Source organism: Triturus cristatus, chromosome 6 (assembly GCF_964204655.1).
Source record: "Triturus cristatus chromosome 6, aTriCri1.1, whole genome shotgun sequence".
Taxonomy (NCBI): Eukaryota; Metazoa; Chordata; class Amphibia; order Caudata; family Salamandridae; genus Triturus; species Triturus cristatus.
The window spans coordinates 428054666-428080432 of NC_140589.1; the positions used below are offsets into that span (position 1 = coordinate 428054666).

The following is a 25767-nucleotide window of genomic DNA, read 5'->3' on the forward strand; positions in this document are numbered from 1 at the left end:
TTATCACTCCTTCGGAAGGCTCAGGACCTCAGGACTGCTCCATCGACGACAGTGAGGAAGGTGTCTTCTCTACTGGGATCGATGGCCTCCTGTATCTTCCTCACGCACGGCTACACATGAGACCGCTGCAGGAGTGCTTGGAGGATCAGTGGGATCAGAGGACAGGCTCTTGGGACGACAAGATACGACTGTCGCTGCATGCTCTTCAGTCTCTGAAGTGGTGGTGTTCGGCGGAAAACCTCCTCAAGGGGGTTCCCTTCCACAAGGACATTCCCACGACGAGTGTCGTGACGGATGCGTCTCTCCAGGGCTGGGGAGCGCATTCCGGGGACTTGCAGATTCAAGGAAAGTGGTCTCCTTTGGAATCGACGTACCACATCAATTTCCTGGAACTCAGATCTGTCTTCCTGGCACTGAAGGCCTTCCTTCCGTCCTTCCAGACCAACTCGCTGCTGATACAGACGGACAATACAACCACGATGTATTACCTCAACAAGCAGGGGGGGTCGAGATCGCACACTCTGTCGCAGGAGGCGCAGGCGATCTGGCTGCTGGCCAGAGGACTGACGATTACGGCCACACATCTGCCAGGGGTGCAGAATGCTCAGGCGGACGCCTTGAGCAGGCTGATTCAGGAAAACCACGAATGGGTCATAAACGACGAAGTACTAGGAGAAGTCTTCGCAAGGTGGGGGACTCCAGACGTAGATCTGTTCGCCACCGCCGAAAACAGCAAATCCCGAGACTTCGCATCCAGGTACTACCAGCGGGGGACGCTGGGGAATGCGCTATGGATCGATTGGTCGAACAGCTTTCTGTACGCTTTTCCACCCATTCCCCTGATTCCGGCAGTGCTCATCAAGCTGTCCCAGTCCAGGGTGCGGATGATCCTGATCGCCCCGGAGTGGCCCAGGCAGTGGTGGTTCACGGACCTACTTCACCGGTCTCTCCTTCCTCACATGCGGTTGCCGTGCAGGCCGGACCTTCTCACGAAGTTCGGGGGGCGGATGGTGTACCCCAACCTCTTGTCTTTGAGTTTGGCAGCATGGCTCCTGAAATAGTGCAATATGGCCATCTGCATCTACCAGACGATTGTATGGACATACTGAAGGAGTCTAAACGACCTTCCACTAGGACATCTTATGCTTACAAGTGGAAGAGGTTCTGTATCTGGTGTAAGTCCAAGAACTTTGATCCGACGACATGTAAGGAAGATGTCATCCTTCTGTACCTTTTACATCTGGCGCAGTCTGGCCTTAATTTCCATTCCATTAAGGTTCATCTGGCTGCTTTGACTGCTTACAGGAAATGCCCTTCACAGAATTCCTTCTTTCAGATCCCTGTGGTCAAGGATTTTTTGGAAGGCTTAAAGAAAGTGTTTCCTCCCGTCAGACTTCCCTCGCCTTCCTGGGACTTGAATGTGGTGCTGTCCAGACTGATGAAGGAGCCTTTTTATGTTTAAAATGTTTTATTGAGACAAAAACAAACCATGGGGGAGGGGGATAGGAGGTCAGGATACATGGAATACAGTCAAAGAAAAAGGGTGCAACTCCAGAGGGTTGGCAATAGGTAGCGCAGTGAGTCAGGGGGAAAAACACAGTAAATGAAGGCTAGAAATACAAGCTATGGAATCCCCGCCCGCGTATCCGACACCCCAAATCTAAGCAATGAAAGCCATCAGCAACTCAACAGAACACAATTCCCCCCCCCCCATCCCCCATCCTCCCAGTAACGAAAAAACCACACCCCCCGTCCCCCCCCCCCCTGTCCTATGGTCCCGCACCAGAGTAATCCTCACCAGGAAGCCCCGCACCCCCCCCCCCCCTCCCCGGGAGGTCCCCGTCTCACATGTAAACTAGTCCGCCGGGGTCACCGGCGGCGTCAGCCTGAGAAGCCTAAGATACCTCGGGCAGGTGAGCTCCCGGAATTCAGTGGACAGCAGCGCTAGAAAGGGTTGCCACAGCTCTTCAAATTGGTCTATCTCCCCCGCAACCGTAAGCGACAGCTTCTCCATCCCCAGCACATGCCAAAGCCTATGCAACCAACCGGTGATGGAGGGGACGGTGGCTGTGCGCCAGTGGATTAGAATGTTCTGAACCGCAGACCCCAGCGCAATTGCGATCTGCCTACCCCTACGGGACTTTAGTGGGTACATTAGGTCATTGGGGAGGCCCAACAGGACATACGCCGGGAGTCGCGGCAGCTCTATCCCAAAGTGCTTATCCACCTCGTCCAAAACTTCCTTCCAGTAGGCGGTCAGCACTGGGCAATCCCAAAGAATGTGTGAAAGGGTACCTTCCTGCCCGCAGCTCCGCCAACACCCACTGTCAGTGTGTTTATGCATTTCATACAGTCTCTCCGGGGTGTAGTACCAGCATGTGGACACCTCAGTAAAGGTCTCCGTAAGGCCCGTGTGATATGCAGAGTGCCGCGCCCGATACGCAATTTTGTCCCATTCCTTGTGGCTGAGCGTCCTACCCAATTCCCTGTGCCAGCGCTCCCTCCCCGGGTTGTAATAGTGAAATGGCGGGGGTTGTAGGTATTTGTACAGATCGGTAATTAGCTTAGCGTCGGAGGTCCGAGTAGCCAACCACCTCTCATACGGTGTAATTGGACGGGCGGCGGTGGCACGCACCTGGGGCTGGAGGGCCCAATGCCGAACCTGCATGTAGCGCAATCTGTCCAGCTCCGTCAGGCCGAACTCCTGGCGGAGTTGCTGAAAAGATGAAGGAGCCTTTTGAACCCATTCACAAGGCTTCATTGCAGCACCTATCCTGGAAGGCGGCGTTCCTCGTGGCCATTACATCGGCCCGCAGGGTGAGTGAACTTCAGGCATTATGTTGTCAAGAACCTTATACTGTATTTCATGCTGCTAAGGTTGTGATGCGTACTCACCCTAAATTTCTTCCTAAGGTTATCTCTGATTTTCATGTCAACCAGACCATAACTTTACCTACGTTCTTTCAGAATCCCTCTTCGCCAGCGGAAAGGTCTCTCCATTCCCTGGATGTTCGGAGGGTGTTGAAATTTTATCTGGATAAGACCAAGGATATTCGTAGGTCTGACCAATTGTTTGTTAATTATGGATCCGTCAGGACGGGTCTTGCGACCTCTAAGCAGTCCATTTCTCGGTGGATTGTGTCCTGCATACAATTGTGTTATCAAAAGGCTAATAAGACCTTAGGGGGTAAACCTAAGGCTCATTCCACCAGGGGCAAAGCTGCCACGACGGCTTTGCTGCGTAATGTTCCTATTGCGGAAATCTGCAAGGCGGCCACTTGGAAGTCGGTCCATACCTTTGCTGCGCATTACTGTCTGGACTCGGATGCCAGGGCAGATGCTCAGGTTGGGCAGGCTTCGCTGCGAAATTTGTTCGCACAGTAGTGGTTTTGTCTTGTTGTTCTCCACCGCTGTTGTTGTGTGGGGATGGGCTTGCCATTCTATTCACTAGATTATGACTATACACAGAGATCCCCTACTACAGAAGGAGTAGTTTCTTTTCTGTAACTCCAGTTCTGTAGTAGGGGTATCTCTGTTATAGTCATAAGCGCCTGCCCTCCTCCCCGGTGGAGAGATAATTATTCATATGTAGAATGCTACAGGTCTGGCGTGCTACGCCTTCAAAAAGAACTGAAAGTAAATGGGACCTGCTGGGCATTCTGGGATACTGGGGAAAGTTCTGGAAATCTGGAAAGTTTTCTTAAAGGCACAGTATCCTGTTCTAAGCCACATAATGGCAGCCTATGGGGCTTGTCTGTCCACTCCTTCCTCTCTATAATTCCAGAGGCTTTTGCTGGTAGAGGCAGGGTTTTTTCCTATGTGGAGAAAAGCTGGGCAGGCAGTGCTGTTTGTGGATATTGGTGGAATTCTAGTTGAAGTACTGGACAGTGTAGCCTGTGGGTATAGGCTGCATTATCCGTCTTTAAATTAAATTCTCTCTTAAAGGTGTATGCAGGTCTGCATGATTTGTCACCTTTAGAGATTATTTTTTATTGCTCCGGGGTCCACGCACATGGGCGGGACTGTTCACTAGATTATGACTATAACAGAGATACCCCTACTACAGAACTGGAGTTACAGAAAAGAAACTACTCCTTCCTCCTCTTATAGTCATCACGGAGGAAAGTCAGGGTGCTCAGACGGAAGAAGGTGAGATACAAACAGATACCTAGGATGAATGGGATGACTACATAGCCCCTATGCCACCATCTCCTAAACCTCCTGCTGCGGATTTCCCTCCGGCAGATATCGAGGGATGTCATGATCTTCTGAAGCGTGCTTCCAAACATGTTGACTTACCGATGCTATCCAAACAGACTGAGTGTTTTCTATACGATTGTAAACCAGGCACTCAACATTCAGTGAGAGCAATTCCTATAATTGACTTTCTATGGCCAGAAGGGCTAAAGTTGATGAAGACACCTGCCTATGTTACAGCGGTTATTCCAAAACTAGACAAAAAATATAAGGCTCCTGATGAGACTCCTGCTTGCCTCATTGGTCACTGAGGCCGGACTCTGTGCTCATGCAGACAGCACAGAGAAGAGCCAAGAATCCAGCATCTCCCTGCACTGCCCCACCGGACCAGGAGGGTTGTCGCCTTGACAATATTGGAAAGAGGTTCTCGGCTTTAGCGGCTACTTCCATTAGAGCCTCTAATGCCATGCCCATTTTGGGGAGAAATGACCAGCAGATGTGATCAGACATCTCTACTCTGTTGGATTATCTACCAGAGGATAAAAAACGTAAGAGGCAAAAGATATTCTTTTGGATGGAGAAAGAGCTTCTTCAGCGCTCATTGAGTTAGCTATGGACGTTTCATCCACTGCATTTCAACAGATGGCAAGAGCGGTGGTCCTGCGTAATCAGGGATGGTTAAAGGCAACAACCTTTCATCCGAAGGTCCTGGCCAAGGTTTTAGATATGCCTTTTGATGGAACGTGCTTATTTGGTAACTTCATAGATGAGGAGTTAGTCTATCAAGAAGGACAGGGATACAGTCAAAGCCTTAGGCAATCTCCAGCAGCACCGCTTTCAATCCCTTCAGGCTAAAGGTCGGGGCAATTCTTATGTCGTCTGCAATTTCAGCAGCAGTGCCAACCATATCCGCAGACTACCTACTAGCCATCCAACCAGTCTTTTCAGTCCAACACCGCTCAGACGTATTCGAGACCGGCAGGACGCAAGAGGCCGCAATCTGCTGGAAAGTCCCAAGACTCCAATAGGAGACCATGAAAAGCATCAGGCCCCTACTTCCATAGTCCCACACAACGATCACGTCTTCTCCGCATCCTTTCAGAAATGGAACTCCATTTCTTCAGACAGATGGGTTCTAGACATTTTCCAACATGGCCACACACTAGTATGTATTCAGCATCCTCTAAATGTTCCACCGCGCAAAGTTCTGCTCCCTCACCTTCCAGATCTTAAGAATGAAATAAATTTGCTTCTTCTCAAGCAGGCTATAGAGGAAGTATCCCTCAACTAGCAAAACCGAGGGTTTTATTCCCACTTCTTTCTCATCAAAAAGAAAAATGGGAAATGGAGGCAGGTCATGGACCTCAGAATGCTGAACAAGTTCATAAAGAGTCAATCTTTCAGGATGCTCTCTCCAGGAGATTCTTCTTCTAATGGAGAAAGGGGATTTTCTGACATCTCTCGATCTCCTCGACGCCTATTTTCATATTCCCATTCACCCTAAACTTCGAAAACGTCTCAGGTTCAAGGTGGCAGGGCGCCATTATCAATTCAAAGTACTCCCTTACGGTTTAAAGTCCACTCCAAGGGTGGGTGTTTAGCAGCCGCCTTCTTAAGACGTTCAGGTTACCAGGTGTTCCCATACCTGGACGATTGGCTCATAAAGAGACTGTCTTTCCAAGCGGCAGAAATTTCAACAAGAGCCTGGTGGATTCTCTACCAGTATCTAGGTCTTCGCATCAGTCTCGAAATATTGTCCATTATCCCGGCCAAATCGTTGGTCTTTCTGGGTGCATGTCTTGACAAAGAACTGGGCAAAGCCTTTCCCGCATTATGGATACGACAAAGCTTCTTTCAACCAGAAGGTTTGCTTCTGGGAGACATTACAAGTCCATGCTGGGGATGATGTCCTCTTGCATCCCGCTCCTTCCCAATTTCCGACTTCGCATGCGACCGCTGCAGGAACAGCTTGATGCGCAGTGAGTTCAGTTTCAAAGCTCATTCAACGACAAGGTTCGTATTTCAGCATGCATGACGGCCGCCAAAATGTACAGGTTCACAGCAAGTGGTCCAAGCAGGAATCTGAGTCTCATACAAACATTCTGGAGCTCAAAGCAGTGTTTTTAGGACTGAAGGCTTCCTGCCTCGCATCAAAAGTGCGTCAGTGCTTGTCAGGACGAACAACACTAAAACCCTACGACAATGTTTTACCTTCGTAAGCAAGGCGGAACGAGATCTCGAACGTGGTCTTCTTCCGCAATAGATATTGGAATGGCTTCTTGCCAACCACATCTCCTTGCGAATGAAGCATGTGCCAGGGATTCACAAAGAGAAGGCCGACTCTCTCAGCAGGGCCTCCAAGCAGAGCCTCCAAGCAGTGCCACGAATGGGAACTCAACAACCAACATCTGAAGGAAGTGTTTCAATCCTGGGGTTACCCAACATGAGATCTGTTCACTTCGTTCCTAAACAAAAAGTGTCCTCTTTTCGCAAGCAGACATCCTCATCAAAATTCATGGGGAGAAGCCTTCCAGTTTCCTTGGATGGTGATGTTTGCCTGTGCATTTCCCCCGTCTCATCGCTCCAGGGTGGGCAAGACAGTTCTGGTACACCGCGCTGCATCGCCTATCCGAGTGTGCCCCGATTCTCTTCCCTCCAAAGGAGGATCTTCTCTGCATGAACCAGGGACAAGTGGTTCATCCGCAAATTCCCTCTCTTCATTTGTCAGCTGGTCTCCTCACCACGCTGAATTTGGGGATTTTAGGCTTTCTGAGGAGTGTACTAACATACTTCAGAAAACTCGAGCTTTGTCTACGTTGAAATGTTACACAGCTAAATGGAAGATTCTGTACTTGGTGTATCTCGCAAGCATTGCATCCATTCTGGACCTTCTCACTCTTCCATAAGAGTTCATCTTGCTGCAATTTCTAGGTATAGAAAGCGTTCAAACCAAACTTCTCTGTGGTCTAACCAACTCATCAAATAATTTATGAAGGGGCTTTTTAGAGTTTTCCCGCCTGTTAAGCCTCCAGCGGTTTTGTGGCAATTAAACACTGTTCTATCTCAACTGATGTGTCCGCTCTTTGAGCCAATACACAAATGCAAATTAAAGTTTCTCTCCTGGAAAGTGGTTTTTCTCTTGGCAATTACGTCAGCCGGACGTACCACTGAAATCCAAGCTCTCACCGTAAAGGAACCGTATCTGCAGTTTTTGCTGGACAGGGTTATCCTACCCACTAACCCTTCTTTTATACCGAAGGTCCCTTCAATGAGCCGTTTGTTTTACCAACGTTCTTTTCTAATCCATCCTCGGCAGCGTTAAGGGCGTTGCATTCTCTGGACATCAAACAATGCTTAAAGTTTTATCTGAAAAGAACGGAGTCCCTCTGTAAATCCTCTCAGCTAATGATCTCTTTCTCTGCACCCAGGAAAGGACAAGCTTCGACAGGGGCCAGCATTGCTCGTTGGGTCACCTCCACGACTTCCTTCTGCCTTGAAAAAGCTGGTTGTCTGCTTCTTGTGAAAGCACAAGCTCACTCTACCAGGAAAGTGGTGACTACGTCAGCCCTGTTTGCGGGAGCATCTTTCCCGGACATTTGCGGGGCGTCAACATGGGCAAACGCCCCCACATTCACGAAGCATTACTGCCTTGATGGTTGGCAAAAAGGCAGGTATTGCTGTTGGACAAGCTACACTCCGACACTTCTTTGCTTAAGGTAGGAGGCTTTTAACCTGCGATGGTCTTTATAAAATGTGTGTACATTTATATGCTTATTATTCTCTTCTTAGTTTTCTCATGCTACAAGTTTACGTCCTGGAGGGATGGTTTGGCTCCTGCCACCATTTTCATTGTGTTTTTACTGCTTACTAGTCGGAGTCAAGCATGTGAATCTATAAAAGAGAAAAAAACAAGTTACTTACCTGTACACTTGGTTCTCCAGTATTTATCTTTTATAGATTCACATGCAACCATCCCTTTTCCCTGATTAGGCGCACCAATTACCTCCGAGTTTGTTTACCTTTAAAATTGTGCTTGCAATCTGAGGTATGGTGGCTCTGTGGGGAAAGGGAACTCTGAGGTCTCAGCTGTGAATGGCTGAAGTTTGGATGTTCTAAAATGAGGCTGAAAAGTTACTTAAGTTTGTTCTGTGGAGGTCTATGTTAATGTTTTATTACTTCTATTTCTTATGTTACCGTGGGACTCCCACCATGACAATGGGGAAGATTCAAGCATGTGAATCTATAAAATATATCAATACTGGAGAACTACATTGTACAGGCAAGTAACTTGTTTTGTATTTAAAGAGCGAGTTACCTTAATTGGATAATAGTTTGTGCCAAGCTTGAAAGTTGTGGGACCGGAGTCCTTAATCTGATGTTACAATGCTTATTGTAGTGGCTGATACTATGAGGTATGGTGAGTCCTCGGAGAGCAGGGTATTGCATCTTGTGCTGGAGCACCACGTTTTTAAGTCGGAGGCTGTGGTAATCTTTGGGCAGAACACTACTTCAAGTGCTTTGGAAGAGCATGGCACAGCAGCATTTAGATTGGCTGTCCAGTTTATTGGTTTCAATTCAGCTAATTGTGAGATAGCCACCGAGAGTCTCAGTTTCCGTCTCAGCAAGGAGGACCCACAGTTGGGAGATTTCATGCAACCAGTGTTTTGAGTTGCAGCTCAGGGGTGAATATTTGGGATCCCTTTCTAAAGGAAGTGGGTAGTTCATATCCATGTCTATATAATGGACAAGGCTTTTGCAGGGGCTGATCATGGTAGTGGCTGCTAGACTAGCCACCTAGCCAGCCAGTGCTCCTAAAGAGGACAAAGTAGAGGATTCTTCCCAACCAGAGACGTTGGCAGAGGACAAGGTGGCAGAGAAGGCTTCGAGGCACCACTATTGCCTTAGGTGAATTTATAGGCAAGGATTTAAAAACTGTATGTTTGTAAACGAGTAGAGGCTGTTAATAGGAGACCTGTGAGTAATACAAGTTGTAGGAGGATTTCACATAGTGTTCTGGGGGCTGCCAAAGTTGGTGAGCAGGCCCTCAATCCTTCACTTCTCTCTGGAGGAAGGTCGGTTGGTAGACTTGGAGTTCGAAGGGATCCTGTGCTATGAAACCGTGCTATACCCAAATGGGTTTTCAAGCAAAATATTTCTTGTCAAGAGGGAGGACAAGGGACATAGGCCGGTGATCAAGCTTCAGGAATTCTTTGAATGATTGGTCTACCAGCATTTCATGATGGAGAGCAGTCATTTCTTAAGAGACATCCTGATTAGGGATGATTGGGCAGTCCATCTAGACTTAAGATGCGATCCAAATATGGAGAACAGCCAAGTACAGTCTTTAAGTTCTTCCAGGTTTCATGAAAGAACCAGGTTTCAGTTCTCAGCCCATTTATTGGGACTGCCATCTGCACTGTGGTGCTTCACAAAGTTGCTGAAGCCAGTCAGAGTTTCTGATACTAGGGGGTTACTCTTTATTGTTTTGTGTTGGTCTGATGGTTTGTTCAAGTATTACCAGCCGGCCTGGTTGTGATGTATAGGCTTTTGAATGACTTCGGATTTGGATCTTGTTGGGATGAAAGTTGTCCACATCTTGAACTTCCTTTCAGAATTGTTTGAAGATGGATTGGTGTACAGGACATTTAACACTTTCGGGGGGGCCATTATGGCAGCTCATGGGCCGATTAATGATTTAGCAATAGGGGACACAAGTTGGTATGCAGACAATTAAAAGGAATTGGTCAGTCAGCCCTACCAGATGATAGATACTCAAACCTCTGGGTTGTTAATGTGGTCCTGAATTTCCTGATGGCTTGGCTATCAAATGAATACCTCTTCAGAAAGGAACTTTCAGCAAAACCTTCTCTTATGCCTGGCGTCCTGTCAGAGGGTTTGTGATGTGATGTGAGGGCCTTTGAAGGGCTTACTTGAATCATTGTACTGGATGATAGCTACTCAAACCTCTGGGAATGTTCCTAAGGGCTCCAGTTGGATAGGGGGCTAGCGTCTCTAAAGCACCTTTGTTCGTTGGCGAACTGAAGGACATAATGAGAGCAGTGGACCAGTCATCTGAATCCACAATTGAGAACTTTTTTTCATAAGCCAGTTCAAAGGACTGCTTTCCGGGTAGTTAGTCAGCTTTGAGTATGCATGATCCTCTCCTCCAGGTCCAGAAAAAGCATGTAATGTCCTAGCTTCCATTAAGGAAAGTTTAAATTCTATTACCGACGCAGGTGTGAGAATTATCCCTCCTGGTGGCAAGGATGCACACTCTTCCCAACCAGTGAATGGCAAGAATATTTGCACCATGAGCTGACCAGAAACGGGAGTGAAGAGGGCATCCTATTAGGCTACGAAATAAACCAAAGGAAGAAATGCACAATCATCGTTTTCGTGTACTTTATGGTTCCTTTGAGAATGCTACAAAATTGTACATTCTGTCCATTTCCTTTTGTACTATGTTTTGAGGACAACAGTTGGAGCGTTGAAGTGTGCGGAGGGCAATCCAGAGTGGTCCTCCCTCTCAGAGCAGGGTCCTAATCAAGTGGTCTATTTTCTGAAAGAATTGGTCAAGTATCCCGTTGGGAGTATTTTGGAATATGTAGGTGAACCTGGGTGGCACTATCATGTTAAAAATCACCGCCCGCTCCATTAGTGAGAGCGGAAGGTTCAGCCAATGCATTATGTGCTTTTCTAACTGTAGCAAGTGCCCTTTTTGACATGGTCACTCTCCTTTTTGCCTGATATCTAATAAAATTTTGACAGAACTGCACTGGATTCCCACTATCCAGGTCCCCAGTGCCAGATCTCTTTAGCTATAACTGTACAATTATTCCCTCAATGGCGAATACCTTTTGCACCCCCTGTAAGTCTCTAGTAAATGGTACCCCTGGTACCTTTGGCAAGGAGGCTAAAGACTGTCCATAAGGGCTGCGGCATGTATTGTGCCACCGTACGGAACCTCTCAGCATTAACATGCAAACTGTCATTGCAGGCTGTGTGCCATCGCGCATAGAAAAGTGAAGACACAATATGGCACTCCTCCTGTGGGCCATGCTTGCAACCACAGACACTATATGCAGTGTAGCATAGTCGTCTCTACAGCAGCCCTTACTGCTCTAAGGCAGGGTGCAATATACTACATGTGTGGACATATTTGCATGAGCAGATATGCCCCTGTGATGTCTCCGTTGATTCTTAGATACTACAAGTGAACGGGGAAGCCATTTTGAGAACATGTGCTGGACACTGGTGTTTACGAGTTCCACAGGTACATGATGGCTTCACTGAAACTAGAGATGTTTGGTTTCAAACATCTCTTATTAATAAACCCACACTGAGTCTAGTGATGGATTTATGAATACATGCACCCAGAGGGCAACTTAGAGGTGCCCCCTGAAAACCTACCAACTACTAGTGTGCTGGCTGGCTGTTGTAGACCAGCCTGCCACCACAGACAGATTTCTGACCCCCTTTCAGGTGAGAGCCCATGCTCTCTGAGGGCAGAAACAGTGCCTGCTCAGGCCTGAAGTGTTGTCACCTGTTCCAAGCACAATGGCTAAGTGATCAGCATATCAAGGCATATAGGACCCAAGGCTTCCCCAGACAAGGGAAATGCCACCCTCCTGCCCTAGACCCATTTGGGACCATGACAGGTGGGAAAATTAGCTAGTCGGGAGGCGTGTTCCGTTCTCAGGCTAGTTCCACCCCTAAAGTGGGCTACCAGATGTGAACACACATTTTGGAATTCCACAGTTGTAGTTTTGGTGTAATTAGACTTTCTTGGTCGGGGTTATACCCACTTCCCACAGGAAGTGGTCATATAGTGAGTGCCGACACCCTAAAGGTAACTAGCCCATTGGCTACTAGGCGTCACTCCCCTTAATGCTCCAAAATGAAGTATTTAGGTGGAACCCTTGACACCAGGGACTTGGAGTCAATGGATTTCGAAGAAGAGGACAAAGCAGAACCACAAGAAAAGCGAGAATTGAAGACTTCCTGTGGACTTTTGGCGCCAAACCCTGTCTGCCTGCACCAGTCTCGACAATGATCAGCAACCCGTCCAGTTTCTAAGAACCCCTAAAGACTGCAAGCCTTTCGCAAATTGCCTGCAACCTCCCTTGGATTAGAGGAGCTACTCCCCTGCAGTCCGCAGGCACTGTAAACGCACTCCAGTTCACTGAGCTGTCGCTTCCCGGCCAGCCCGACGCAGCAGCCCAGCAGGAAAAGGAACCTGTGCTCCTGAAGGTCAGATCTGTCCTCCACCAAGGGAGAGGACACCAGGACTAACCGGAGTCGCACATGACCAATACCTGGGGTACCAGATCCCTAGCAGCAAACGTAGCTCGTGAAAGTCCAATCTGGACTGCCACTGCACCCAGACCGAGCTGCCATCGAGGGATGTCAGCTGCCATCGAGGGATGTCAGCACTGCAGAAACACGCTTCCAAAGTGGCCCAGCTATCCTGATTTTGCGCCACAAGGCCCTGGGACACACAGAGCCCAGCCTATCTTTCCATTCTGCACCCTAGCACCCTAGCCTGGGTACCGACAAACCGCTGTGCCCCTTTGTTCCCAGGACCCTTGTGGCCTGAGCCCCCACGTTGGGATCTCCTGAACTTGTACCTTAGTCCCCCTCTCTAGCCTGTTTTAAGGTGACTCCCTCCACCCCCTTTATTTCCACAGGCATAGCACGCACGGCTACCAACCCGACCAGCACCTCTGCACCCGGACGCCCCTGAGCAGGTAACTAGTATCAGCTGGTGGTACTTTGGACCTTGGCTCCCTAGAACCCTAAGGAGAACGCCAAAAACCGACCATAAATAAACTGTAGGCAACATAAGCCTTTTCTTCCATAGGGAAGCATTACTGCGTAAAGACTCATTCAAGTGAACTGTTTACTTAGTTGTGAAAATTCATTTTGGAAATAGTACTTATCTGATAATGAAGGTCTTAGTATCAAAATTTATATAAAAGCACAATTAATGTTTTTTTTAAATTGGTCTCTGATTTATTCTGGAGTGTGTGTCTCATTTATTGCTTCTCTGAGTACAAAAAAAGCTTAGCACTACCCTCTGGTAAGCCTAAACTGCTCACCCACACTGCCACAAAAGAGAGCATTTAGTGTTATAATTTTTGCCTCTCTAAACCAAAAAGGGTTGCCTGGAATCTTTACCCAGTGTACCTCGATTTGGTCCACTATATAAAGAGCCAACTTCCTACATTTGTGGTTCAGCGGGGGATACTAGATTTTGCATTTGCTAATACAACCTGGTCTTTAGGTGACTCCCCAAAGTAAATCCACAGTTGAATTTAGTTACAAAAATATTTTTGAACTTATGTATATGTTTCCAAATTTCTAAACTTGAACTGTTAGGGGCTTGGTTAAGTCCCCCAGTCCAATTGTATTCGAATTTTAAAAGTATCCTAGACAGTTAGGCCTTCAAAAGTATAGTCTGGTAGATTTTCTTTTTCTAACTTTCTAAAAAGGTCCCAACTGATCTATGTTCGTACATAACCGACGAAAGAAAGAAAATTCTAGAATTCGCAAATAACATTTCTGATTTGAAACCTGAATTAGAACCATTTGAGACACAAGGGGCCCGATTCACCAAACTAACTTAAGACAAAATCCTAAACTTACTACCATTTACTCATTTTGGTATTCACAGAAGGCACTTATTCATCAATGAGTAAGTGCCTTCTGTGAACACCAAAATGAGTAAATGGTAGTAAGTTTAGGATTTTGTCTTAAGTTAGTTCTGTGAATCGGGCCCGTTGTATTTTAGAACCTTTTGGAAATGGAATTTCAACTATTGCCAACTGGTTTGCTACTGCTGAAGTAGGAATTCCGAAAGCTATATTTATGCCATTATAAATAGTTAGGTGTTCGCTTATTGATCTTGTTAGCTTTTTACAAAGGCTGTAGAGATTACATTAACAAAAAAAGAGCAGAGAATTGAGCAGGAGAATAGAGAGAATTGGCATTAAATGATGAAGACTATTGGAAAGCAGAACAATATGAGAGTTTGAAAAAGAGGAAAGACTCAACTAAGGATTAAAGTGAAATGTAAAGATTCATTTGTGAAGAAAGTGGGATGGCTAAGTAACCATCAAAGAGGGGGACTGAGGGAGAGTTTTTAATAAAATGCTAAATATAGTTTATAATGAATGTGCAGTATTAACCTGCAAGCTTAAATTTAAAAAAAAATGCGTTTAAAGTGCAAAATATGTACTAATCACTTTTACACTTACTAGGCCTCAAATGGCTAAAGTAACACTGTTTGAAAAGTTTATTTGCTTAGAATGCTTAAACATGCATAAAATGTTTGTCTTGACCTTTCCATGAACATTTTTTTTTAATAATAATTCCATAAAATGTTCTCCTATTTTGCAGAATGTTTATACTACACAAAGATCACTGTTAACAGATTATTCGTTTTAGTCCTTTAGTGGGGTAGAAATGCAGCATTTAAAACATTAGTTGACTTTTTAACTTGTTTTGTCCCAGTGAATGTTTTCCTTTTTATTGATGTTTCAACTTGTACATAGACCATTGTTTAGAAACTTGATTTTTTAGAAAGTTAGAAGTGTAGCTTAATACATGGGAAGGTAAACCTGAAGGAGAAATTGACTCGCATGAACTCCCAATCGTGACAACTTAGTTGCAAATTTAACATTACTGTTTGTGGACTATTGCATTTCGGTGAAAAGACTAGGAGTGATCTAGTTACCAGGAGAGCATCTAACGATGATTGGCTGATTGGAGACGAAAGGAGCAACATGTTGCAAAGCTTAAGAAATGTGTAGTTTGTAATAGTGCCTGTTCCTAAAGTAGGCTCAGAACCTTTTCCACAGACCACTTTTTGCCTCATTTGCCATTGCAATTCATTTATCCTGCCCTATTCCACCTCGTTTTGAGACTCTACTGAGTTTCTTGAACCTCTCTTTATGGGAAGATCTGCTTTGAATTATATTTGATCTGTTGAGCTGACTTTCATGCTGAATTCTCTCACTCTCTCGAACTAGAACTTTTTATGGGTTCTGACTGGCTCCTTTCTCCCGCATTCCTAGAACAGGGATTCTTTCATTTATGGAATGTGCTTAAATGCATTTTATTATATGTATTACTCATTGATTCATCATTGATTTCGAATACGATTCTAATGTCTAAAACTTGATGAATTTATCTTGTGATCAAATAAAAATGATTTACTAAAAGACTTTGAATAATAAAACCCTTTAACTCATATCAATCTCTCTTAATCGACTGAAAATAGACTGATTATTGTGATTATAATTTATGTGATGCATTGCTCTCCTCTTTTGCAAAAATAGCGGCAAAGACCCCTACGAGCAGAAATTAATGGATCGGGAATTAGCCAATGTGATGGTAAACCAAGATTCTTTCAACTGAGAACTGATTCCCTTTCCAGCACCTTCATTGTCTCCCAGCAAGCCTCAGATATGACAGAGCACTCCTACACTGCTCATAGATTAGCAGTCACAAACTACTGACCACATTTTCATTCTCCCGCTCACTAGCAGTCACACTCTACCAAAAGCACCCCTCTAAACTATCTGCAAACTCGGTGGATCTGGCGGATAACTCAAAGTTCCTCTTTGTTGATTAGTTTAGTTTGTGGGATATTGTGGATCAGAGAGCAGGTGAATGCAAAAATGAGTTAGTGAGTGGATTCATTTATGCAAGAGTAAATAACTGAGTGGAAGGGTGATAAGTGATTGAATGCTTGGGGCGGTTGAATTAGTGACTTCATGGATAAATGCATCCAGGCCCTTTAAGCTATAAGCCAGGCCTTTTGGCTTTACTAGTGCTTGTTCTTTGTGCAGCAAGATTTCGATTTTATGGAAGATGTTGCATACTTTTTATTGCTGGGATCCAGAACAGCCAGTGGCTCTCCATGGGGCCCAAATCAAGTTCAAAATCATATTCAGCATGATGGCCAATGCACCTGCTTGGTTCTGCCCCACCACTGAAATAAAATTGACCCCTACTTGCCAAACTGACCCCTTTTTTTTTTTTTTTTTTTTAAAACCTTTATTGACATTTCGATCATTGACAAGTATGGGCCTACAACCCCCCAGGGCCGGCCGCTAAGCAATCAGAGCAATAAGGTCAAATATAAGCACATGCGGCACCGCGGTAGCAAAATCTTCATACTAAGATAGTTCGGCCCGGAAGCCGCGCAGGTAGGACACCAGGAGAAAAGGGGTTTTTCATTTTATGATGAAACAAAACAGTAGGATCAGGTGCCAAACAATTTCCCAACAGCGATAAAGGGCAGGCCGCATGATAGACGTTAGCAATAAACAGCAATCTATCGAATCCATGGCGCAAACACAGGAAAGGATGGGGAAGAATACCAAAAACAGTTGCGCCTGCAGGCCCCCATACCTAACGCCCAAAGAACCCCAGGAAACTGTGGCACACACGGAGAGACAACGGTTCACAGCAAAAGAGGCGTACCACGCTGATCCCAGAAAAGAAGAAACCAGAAGAAACGGAGAAGAAAAAGGAGGCCATGGAAAAAGAGAGGAAGACTGAGAAAGAAAAGAGTCCCCCCCCCCCAACCCCCCACCCTGCACCTCTGCAAATGAGTATGGCCCCTCCCCCCAGCAGTGTGCCTGTCGCCCTGGAACTAGACCCGAAATGTAGAAGAAACAGGGAAAAAGGAATAAGAAAGAACCCCACCAGGCGGGGGGGTGGAGAAAATATAATAAACTGGAGGAGGGCCTTCAGAACATACCCCCGGCTTCTCCCTCCCGCACAGTAAGGTATCCCAACAGCAAACAATAAGTAGCACCAAATCGACCATAACAAAAGGGGGAATGGGGAGCATTGCGCACCGAATATGCTAGTAGCTATGTCCTGGGAGTACACAACCGTGAGTCCGCCCGTCTACCAGATGACCACCCCGAGGGATCAGCCTCATCCCTGACCACTCCTGGCGATGCTGCCCATGCCTACCCCCCGACCCAGCGCCATGTCCGATGTTCCAAGGTGAAGGGATGTCCCAAAACAACCGGGAAGCGACGCACACAGGTGGGGTGGAGGTCTCAGAACGCCAACACAGTCCGCATCTCGGAGGGACATCTTTCCCAGTGCTGCCCCAGGATCTGCACTGCACACAAGGTCCGGGAAGGCTGAATCATCCAAAGTAGACAGACATTGCTGGTAAAGTCCCTGGGTCACCGAAGGTCGTGCACGGGACGAGGCCACCACCTTCCACTCGGAACCACTACCTCCGGAACAGATCAAACCCTCAGTCAGCCGATCATACGGTAGCATACTGTCCGGAGTGTCCGGCTGTGCACTAATCGCAGGGATGGCCGCGACATTATCCTCCTGTGTGCAGTGTAGGAAGTCCCTGTGTAACTGTGGACCAGCATGCCGCCATTGTCCCAACGCTGATGCCACACCGTCGATCTTACTCCCCAAGACCTCGATGCCACGAGCCAAGGAGAAATGAAGGGCACCAAGGGCCTCAAGGAGGTCGCCGTACCCCAGCACTGCTCCCCGCGGTCGCTCTGTCACACTCCCAAAAGTCACACACTCCCAATCCTGCTGCGACCCGGTGGACAGGATAGTAGGCTGCATCGCAACAAGATGACCGCCGGGGGAGGCCCGACTCGTATGGGGGCCGGGACCCAGGGACAAGCACCTCGGGGTCCACGTCGCTGGAGACAGGGGTCCGGGGGCAGGTACAAATTCAGCCGTTGCGTGGACTCGGGCAACAGTTGTCTCCACCAAGGACCAGCAGCCGCGAAAATCCGGGAGCAGTCTGCAAGGATCAGGGCGAGCTAGGGGCGGTGTCCGGGCAGCTCACCGTCAAAGGCAGGGGCAAACACCGAAGAGTCTGAGAACTGCACCCCCGGGCATGCCCTCGATCCACTACGCTTTAGCCACGGGAGCGGCCGTGGCGAGATGCAGGCCGGGGGCAGCACCGCTCCGGTGGACCGACTCCACCCAGTCACCACAGGCCGTTGTTGTTGAACTGCCACCCGGCCAAGGCGTCCACTCGAGGTCCCGGCTCCGGGGCTGCACGGGCCGCAAAGTTCATCCGCAGATTTCTCAGGCGGTACAGTAGCCAGAAACCCCGGAGTCACACGATCGGTTGCCACTCTCCTTCACAAACACGATCCCATGGCGCAAGCTGAGGATCTAGTACAGGATATCCGTGCGGGATGCGGAGGTTCACGGAGCCGGGAATCTACGCTGCCGTCTCGGTCGCCATCTTGGCCCCTCCTCCTCCAAACTGACCCCTTTGTTTAGAGTACCTCCTACTATTTGTATAACATGCCATCAAATGCCTAAACAGGGGAAAGTGATACTACTGGTCAGAAGTTACCAGACTTTGAAACTTCCGCCTGGTGCCAGGGATTATTCTAAAGGTGAGAAAAGTGTAGTTAGAATATCCACCAGAAGGAGAGCGACCAAAGGTAAGTAACGTAATCATTAGAGGCAATTTTTCGAACTGAGGAGGTATTTTCCGAATCCCATTTTCATTTTTGTATCCGTATGCGCATTTTCAGAGGGCTACCAATATGACCATAATCCTTATACCTATGAAAACCTTCAGATCAAATGACACTGAGACGAAAGGACATCACAAAGAGCCTGGTGATATTATTCTGAAGGAAATCTGTAACCATAAGCAGTGCACTTTTTGGTTCATGCTGGATACTGGGTTCTAAAATCGTCCCTGTAATTTTAGCAAAGCTGAGTGTCTGGACGCCAGTTTGCTTTGCCAACTTTGTGGGAACTTATTATTTTAGTTTTTTACTAAACTAATTACTTACGAATCTGAAAGGTTCATTTCCTCAATGTGGCGATCTATTCATGCTTTCAATTGCATTAAAATTGCCTGATTATATTTCTTGCTACTTAATGGTGTTTGCCTAGCCAACATTCTAATTACATATTTATAATCTAACAGTAAAATGAAGTAGTCCAACATAGTTTATTGTTTCCCAAATAGGCAAGAGAATTGTTCTTACAAGCAGCAGAACAAGAACAAAGTGGAGCTCTTTACGAAGGTATGCCACAGTATTAATATGTATTTCCCAAACTATTGCTTATGCACCACGGTGAAGCTGTCATTTGTTTAAAATTGAATATCAACAGAAAATGACGGTACTTGCTGAATTGGCTTTATTGATTTTTCTATTGGTTCCCGTATTTTAAATGTGAAATTGCCCTAGTTTCTCATGTTTGCCACTTGCAGGCACTTATGCTTTTTGAACTCACCCATCAATGACGTTTCTTTTAATTCTCTAAATGAATTGGGAATGTGAGGACTTTACACTATAACCTGTCTGTTTGTACTAGTTTTGTTTCAGCTTTTGGTCCTGATTGTAGTAAACACAGTCCGATGTCGTCCATCCTCTCCTCGCAGTTTCTCGAGGGTCCTAAAAGTAATCTCACTGTTCAGTACTTGCTTCCACGAGGAATATTCAGTAGGCAGATAACACGCAATTTACTCCTCAGGTCCTATATGATGTTTACTGTTCAGCAACATTGAATTTCTCCCCTCAAGTTTGTGTTTTTATTTTCCTGCGCATCTGTGTATGTGGTGATATTTGGGCAAGTTAACTGTGGATAATCAAATCGATTTTGGACAAACACTCTAATGTACAACGCTGCATCTTTTTAAAAAAAAAAACAGATCAAAAGAGAATTGGTAGATGGGAGTCAGGACGTGTGTGCAAAAACAGCACTGTACCTCTTTGTCTCCAGGCTCACCTCTTTTTATCCCGGATAGCACAGTTTGAATACAGCTCTGAGGCAGTTACTTTTTCTGTCTCGCCGAAACTGGATTACTGAACAATGGACTCTGCTCATTAACAAGATTTTTTTTTCTAGTCGTGCTTTCACTAATGTACACTTAATTCAACACTTAGAAGTATCGCCTTTGACTTTCCAACCTGTTTTCCAAGGTTTTTCATTTTTTTTCTTCTTATTTTGCCAAAGACCACCATGCCTTCACTTTTTGTGACGTGTCTTAGTTGTGGAAGGTACAGACTCTTGTATGTTGTCTGTCCTTGCCTGCCAGATTTCTACACCATGTAAAGAGTGCGCCATGGTCAATGAGTGTTCAGAAGAGCTCATAAGGAGAAAGAGGAAATTCTCTTTGAATAAGAAAGGTGTTAGTTGACCAAGAAGAATCCTAGGAGAAAGACCAAGAAGAATCCTAGGAGAAATACTGTGTATCTCATTGCTGTCTGAAGCCACCTTGAATTCTGCTTCTGCGGTCAATAAGAAAATCATGATATAACACCAGTATGCAGGACATTGCTGTGCCAACCCAATCTTGTGACCAAGCTGCAGCACAAAATGCACTGTCACAATTTACAGGCATTGAAGCTAGCAGATTGGCTTTTAAATTATTTCAGTATGGACTCTTGAATTTACCGCCCAAGGTAATGAGCATTCTGAAGGAAGCGAGTGTGCTTGTTTTTTTTTTTAGGTGAATGAGGTTCTCAAAAAAATGCGATTTTAAAATTGAGTTAAGTCTCAATGTTGGGTCGCCGTCTTTATTCGCATTTGTGAGCTTACTCAAGTTAAAAGCACTGCATGTTGCTAACCTTTTCCAAGAAGGCCAACATGTTTCATTGCCTTTTACTTATGTTGTCAAGAGAGAGGGAAAATAAAGAGATGATGAAGAGAAAATAATAAAAAGATAAAATCACTAAGGTCAAGAACGGGCAGGAAGTTGGTGAAGAAAGAAGAAAAGACATAATAAATCAGGCGCTTCATTAAGACCAGAGTTGTTTTTCTTTATTTTTAGTTTACTTATCTGGTTCTTTTCTGAGGGACACCCTGCCGATATAGAGACTGCTGTTAAGGAAAACCTCTTGAAATGGAATTCTCTGAAGAAACTAAAAGAAACTTTATTGACAGAATTTTTCTCTTTACCCATTTAGAAAATGGACACTGAGAAACTATAGAAATTCATAATAAACAAGGTTTACTTTATTCTGACCGTCTGAGTGCTGTTGCATCAATTCCAGCCGTAGCCACTCCAAAATGCAACAGTTTGTTTGCCATTGGCAGGAGGAAATTTGATTGTATCTTAGATATTCACACAATCCTACACCGGTTATCAGTGAAGCTATGAGTTACATTTAAATGCCTCCGTCTGCTCTGTCAAATCCCCTCTGCCTCAATTGATAAACTATGTGCCGTCCTGTTTCCTCCGCTCAGATAACTCCTTCTCCAAGTCCCTTCTATATATAAAAAGAGCCTGCAGAGGAGGTCGATCCTACAGATGTAGAACTATATGACCGTTGGCTTAAGACCATTTAACAAATTTCTTGCTTTTAGAAAAATCCTTAAGACCATTATTTTTTGTTTATGATACACTCTGTGACCTCTATCCATAATTACTTGTTCTTCCAGCACCAAGAAGCCTTTGTGGCTTTAGTTGTACTTTATAACAAACCAAATGCCACTTACTGTGCAGTATGACTTGTATTATCTCTATCTTACAGGTCCAATAAATACTGCCTCAGCAGGTCTCTAATATCTATAGGCCTCCACGTCTTTGGTAATAGTGCATATACTGAATTGCTATTACACAGTATTACATCTTGTTCGTAGTCTTTTACAGCTGGTATTTTACCCCTACGCCAAGTCTTGACAATCCTTCTCTTTGCCATAATGTAAAGCCCAGTGCAGTATATTTCCTATAAGGCTTGGGTACTTCCTTTACGTATTCCAAAAATGCAACAAATGTGAGTATCTCAAGCCTGATACCAGTATTTTCGCCTAGCTCACCAAATACCTGCATCCAGTTTGAGAGAGCATTGTCAAGCAAGATGAAAAAAGTCTGCGTCCAGTGCTGTGCAACATACATATGCCAAACTTTCTGCAAGGCTAAGCATAGCCGTGCCGGCTGGAGTGTAAAAGAACGATCACGAGCACACGTCCGTGGCTCGCTTCGCTGCCGCTGATTTACTCCTGGCACCGGATTCACTCCTCCTCCCGCGCTCCATTAATCGGGCGCTGTCCCGCCCTCCTGCACCGCGGCACTAATTGACATTGCCTGCCGCTACCCTACATCATAATTCAATTTTGACCCCCCGGGGAATCCCTGGACCCCCGGTTTGCACTGCGATTCGCCGCCAGTAATTCACGGCCTTCCAGCTTTCGCCTCACCTCTTGAAGCCAGAGCACTCCACAACATAGGCATCCCAGGTCCTGATGATGATCCTAAATTGAGAGGATCGAAACGCCGTCGACCACTGTCCACCAGCACCAACTCCTCTGGCGCATGTCCATTCGGTTCACCAAATCAATTAAAAAAAGCAATTATACCATTGAATAACTTGTTGAATGAACCGTTTAACTTGTATATATTGTATATTCTTCCGCGCCGCTTGCTGTGCTTTTCTCACGTTGTCACTAGCGCCGTTACCTCACCAGCACGAGCACTTTACACATGTTCTACACTAGGGTTGCCTTGGTATTGATACCCTGTAGTGCAGTAACTACCATTGTATCCTTTCTTTGATCTTCTAAATACATGACGCCTATAGGCGCTTGAAAAGAACTACTTGAAGCCTCCTCTTTTTGTGCTGCTGTTTGTCATGTCTTGTACATACCAGTCTAAATAATCGAAATATATCCTGCTGAGATATTGTTGCACTTACACCGTTTTAGAAAAGGGCAGAGGGATCCTAACTAGGTAAGGCTGCAGCTGGTAGAGAAGCTGTAGCAATGGTTTCTCTGCCAATAGGAGAAAGAGGGAGGGTGGACCAGAATGTGATGTCAACCTACAACATAGTGACCTACTTAAATATGTTACCCTCCCAGGCTCCAAGTTTATTAACTATTATATATACCTGAGATATTTAAAGCCATCTTTTCACAGCATCAACAACGAGACCCAAACCAGGTTCTCCGTATCCGCTCTCATCCGGAACACCATTGATTTAGCAATGTTAATAATGAACCAGTAAAGCCGCCAAAGATACGTAATAATTGAAGAGCCTTGTTCTGGACTCTTGTGAGTCTCGTACAAATACTGAAAGGCCATCCAGACAAAATGAGACTCTTGATGGGATGGAATGCAACGCCCTAAGCTTGAGTAACTCTGCCGGAAATCCATTGAGATCTGACGATTTCCTCCCGAAGATGGGACAGAGCCTCCACAAGCTCCCCCTCAGTGATACCACCCTCCAACTGTGCCCTCTGACCAGGGGAATGAAGTGGTAGATTGTGAACAAATTTGGCCAGCTCTGAGAGGAATAATGTGTGGGAGACTCGGCTAAAACTCACTGAGCCAACACTAGCTGGCTGCCCACGCCACGTATCATGGCTGTATGTCTGGAGGACTCCATGCAGCAACTGTCGAATTCTGGTTTTGAAGTGATCAATATTGCGATGGATAACTGGGTCTGGGGTGAAATGACTCTGAGATTCAATTGTCGGTAGCGTGGATTTTAAGTCATTAATCTCTATTGTTCGGTGTTTGTTTTGACCCTCCAGATAACTAATACCTATGCTGTGTGCATGTGGCTTGAAGGCTTCCCATAGAATAACCTTAGATGTTAATGAGCCAACGTTTTTGAGGAGTATCCATCTTTTTCAGTGAGAACATAGTCTTTAAACTTCAAGTCAGTTAGCCACCAAGTAGACTGCCTCCAAGGCTCCTGCCCCCCAATATCTTGTCAACATTCTATTGTTCGCTTAGCCTGAGAATGGTCTGAAAGGCCTTGAGCCAGAATCTGTACATCTAGGATATGTTTTGTGTCCAGTTCAGGGAGCATGATGTAGTCTAACTTACAGTGTGTGGTATGGGCACAGGAGTAGAAAGTGCAGCCACTATTGTGAGGATAAAACCTCTGCCAACCCACCTCAAGGCTACCCCTTGGGAGCTGTGAAATCAAGTAGCTAAGTCCCTCAAGCAAATGGGGGCACAACAGTGGGGGGAAGCATACACATTGACAATAGAAACTGGCAAACATTCCAGGATCCCAGCAATGGCTATGAGGCAATACTGAGTATCACACCACGTATGTGTATGCATTAATGGTAATCTGTTCTGGAGCAAGACAGCGGTACCATGTGAGCCTCTAACAAAGCCTGCGCCTTATGTTCTATCATAACCATACCTATTTAGGAAGGGTTATTTGGTCCCTTTTAGCTGTGTTTCCTGGAGGAGGAGGAGAATGTCCATTTCATAGCGTATGGCTGTTTTTAAGGACAGTGCTTTGTTTGAGCTTATCAAACAGACATTTAACTTTCCAAAAAACAATGTGGGAACTGGTGTGAACAGTAACCATGGACCCATCAGTCATCCTCTATATGACGTGGGTGAACTTGTGTGTCATGCGTTTCGTGTGATAGGCAGTCAAAGATAATTCTGACATAATTCGGCCATAAAACCAACAAAGCATAATCCGTCAGTTGCAATAAACTATGAAACTTTCCTTACCCCTCCACCCTTTACCTCCAAAACTGGAAGCATCTGTGGAGCAGCTCATGTAGGGATACTGATAAAGGCCTATTCTCCCTCTGTTCTCAAGTAGGTGCAAGTCACAAAAACATCCCTAAATGCAACACAATCAACAACCATGTAAAGGAAATAAACAAGAAAGGAGGCACTTCGTCACAAGTCTGAGCCCCGTGTGGCTGAACTGCAGTCCCAGCTTCTTCCTGTGGGATGGCCCTTAGCTCGTCAGGGACGCTCCCACCCCACCTTATCCCAGCTTGTGTATGCCAGACCTGAAATCAAAGACCACATCAATATAGTAATCACAGGGGATATGAGATCTGGTGTTTAAGGCACACAGAATGAGAAAGTGGGAGCAATGAGCCCCATCCGTTGTTACATCACAGAATGCGCTGATGCAGTCACCCCCTCGCCAAGCCAGCCAAATCCAACGGACCTGCCAAAAGAACCAACTGATTCACAGCGGAGCTGAAATTCGCCAAATTTCACTGCAGTAAACTTGAAAGAAAGTGGCGCACCAGCAAAGAGACAGGAGACCATACCACCTTCAAGAACGCACTCAACCAGTACTACCGCCACCTGAAAGAAACAAAGCAGTACGCCTTTAGCAGACCACATAGAAGCCACCACAAACCACAGTCAGGAGCTCTTTGCCATTGTAAAGGAGTCTTCCAACCCTGCAGCTGCCGAGAACTATTTCACCCCCTCCCAAGAACTGTGGGACACTGTGGCCTACTTCTTCCACAACAAGATATCAGTCAACTATGAAAACTTCAAACCCTGCCGCTGACAGCATCAGCCTGCTTACCCCCACAAACACTAACCCCAAACACCAGCTCACCTATTGGTACCCTCTCACAACTCAAGACACAATCTTCGTCATGTACTCCATGCACTCTGGAGCACCCATGGAACCCTGTGCTCACCATGTCTTCAACTTAGGGAGCAAAACGATTGGCGTCGAGCTCAAGAAAGACCTGAAAAACTCTATTACGTCAGCCACCTTTCCTGAGGACTGGAACACACTGAAGTGAGGCCCCCCCTTGAAGAAACCATCTGCCAACCCAGCAGTACTGTAGAACTACAGCCCA

At 46.0% G+C, this 25767-nt stretch overlaps 1 protein-coding gene across 1 annotated transcript in view; it reads left to right on the top strand.

Annotated features, from left to right (window-relative positions):
• The window catches only part of FBXO9 (F-box protein 9), a 518999-nt gene that overhangs the window by 167461 nt on the left and 325771 nt on the right, over positions 1 to 25767 (top strand). Inside the window, exon 4 of the mRNA XM_085610843.1 lies at positions 19199 to 19256. Coding sequence (XP_085466969.1) covers positions 19199 to 19256 — 58 coding nt within the window. The remainder of the gene's footprint in view (positions 1 to 19198; positions 19257 to 25767) is intronic.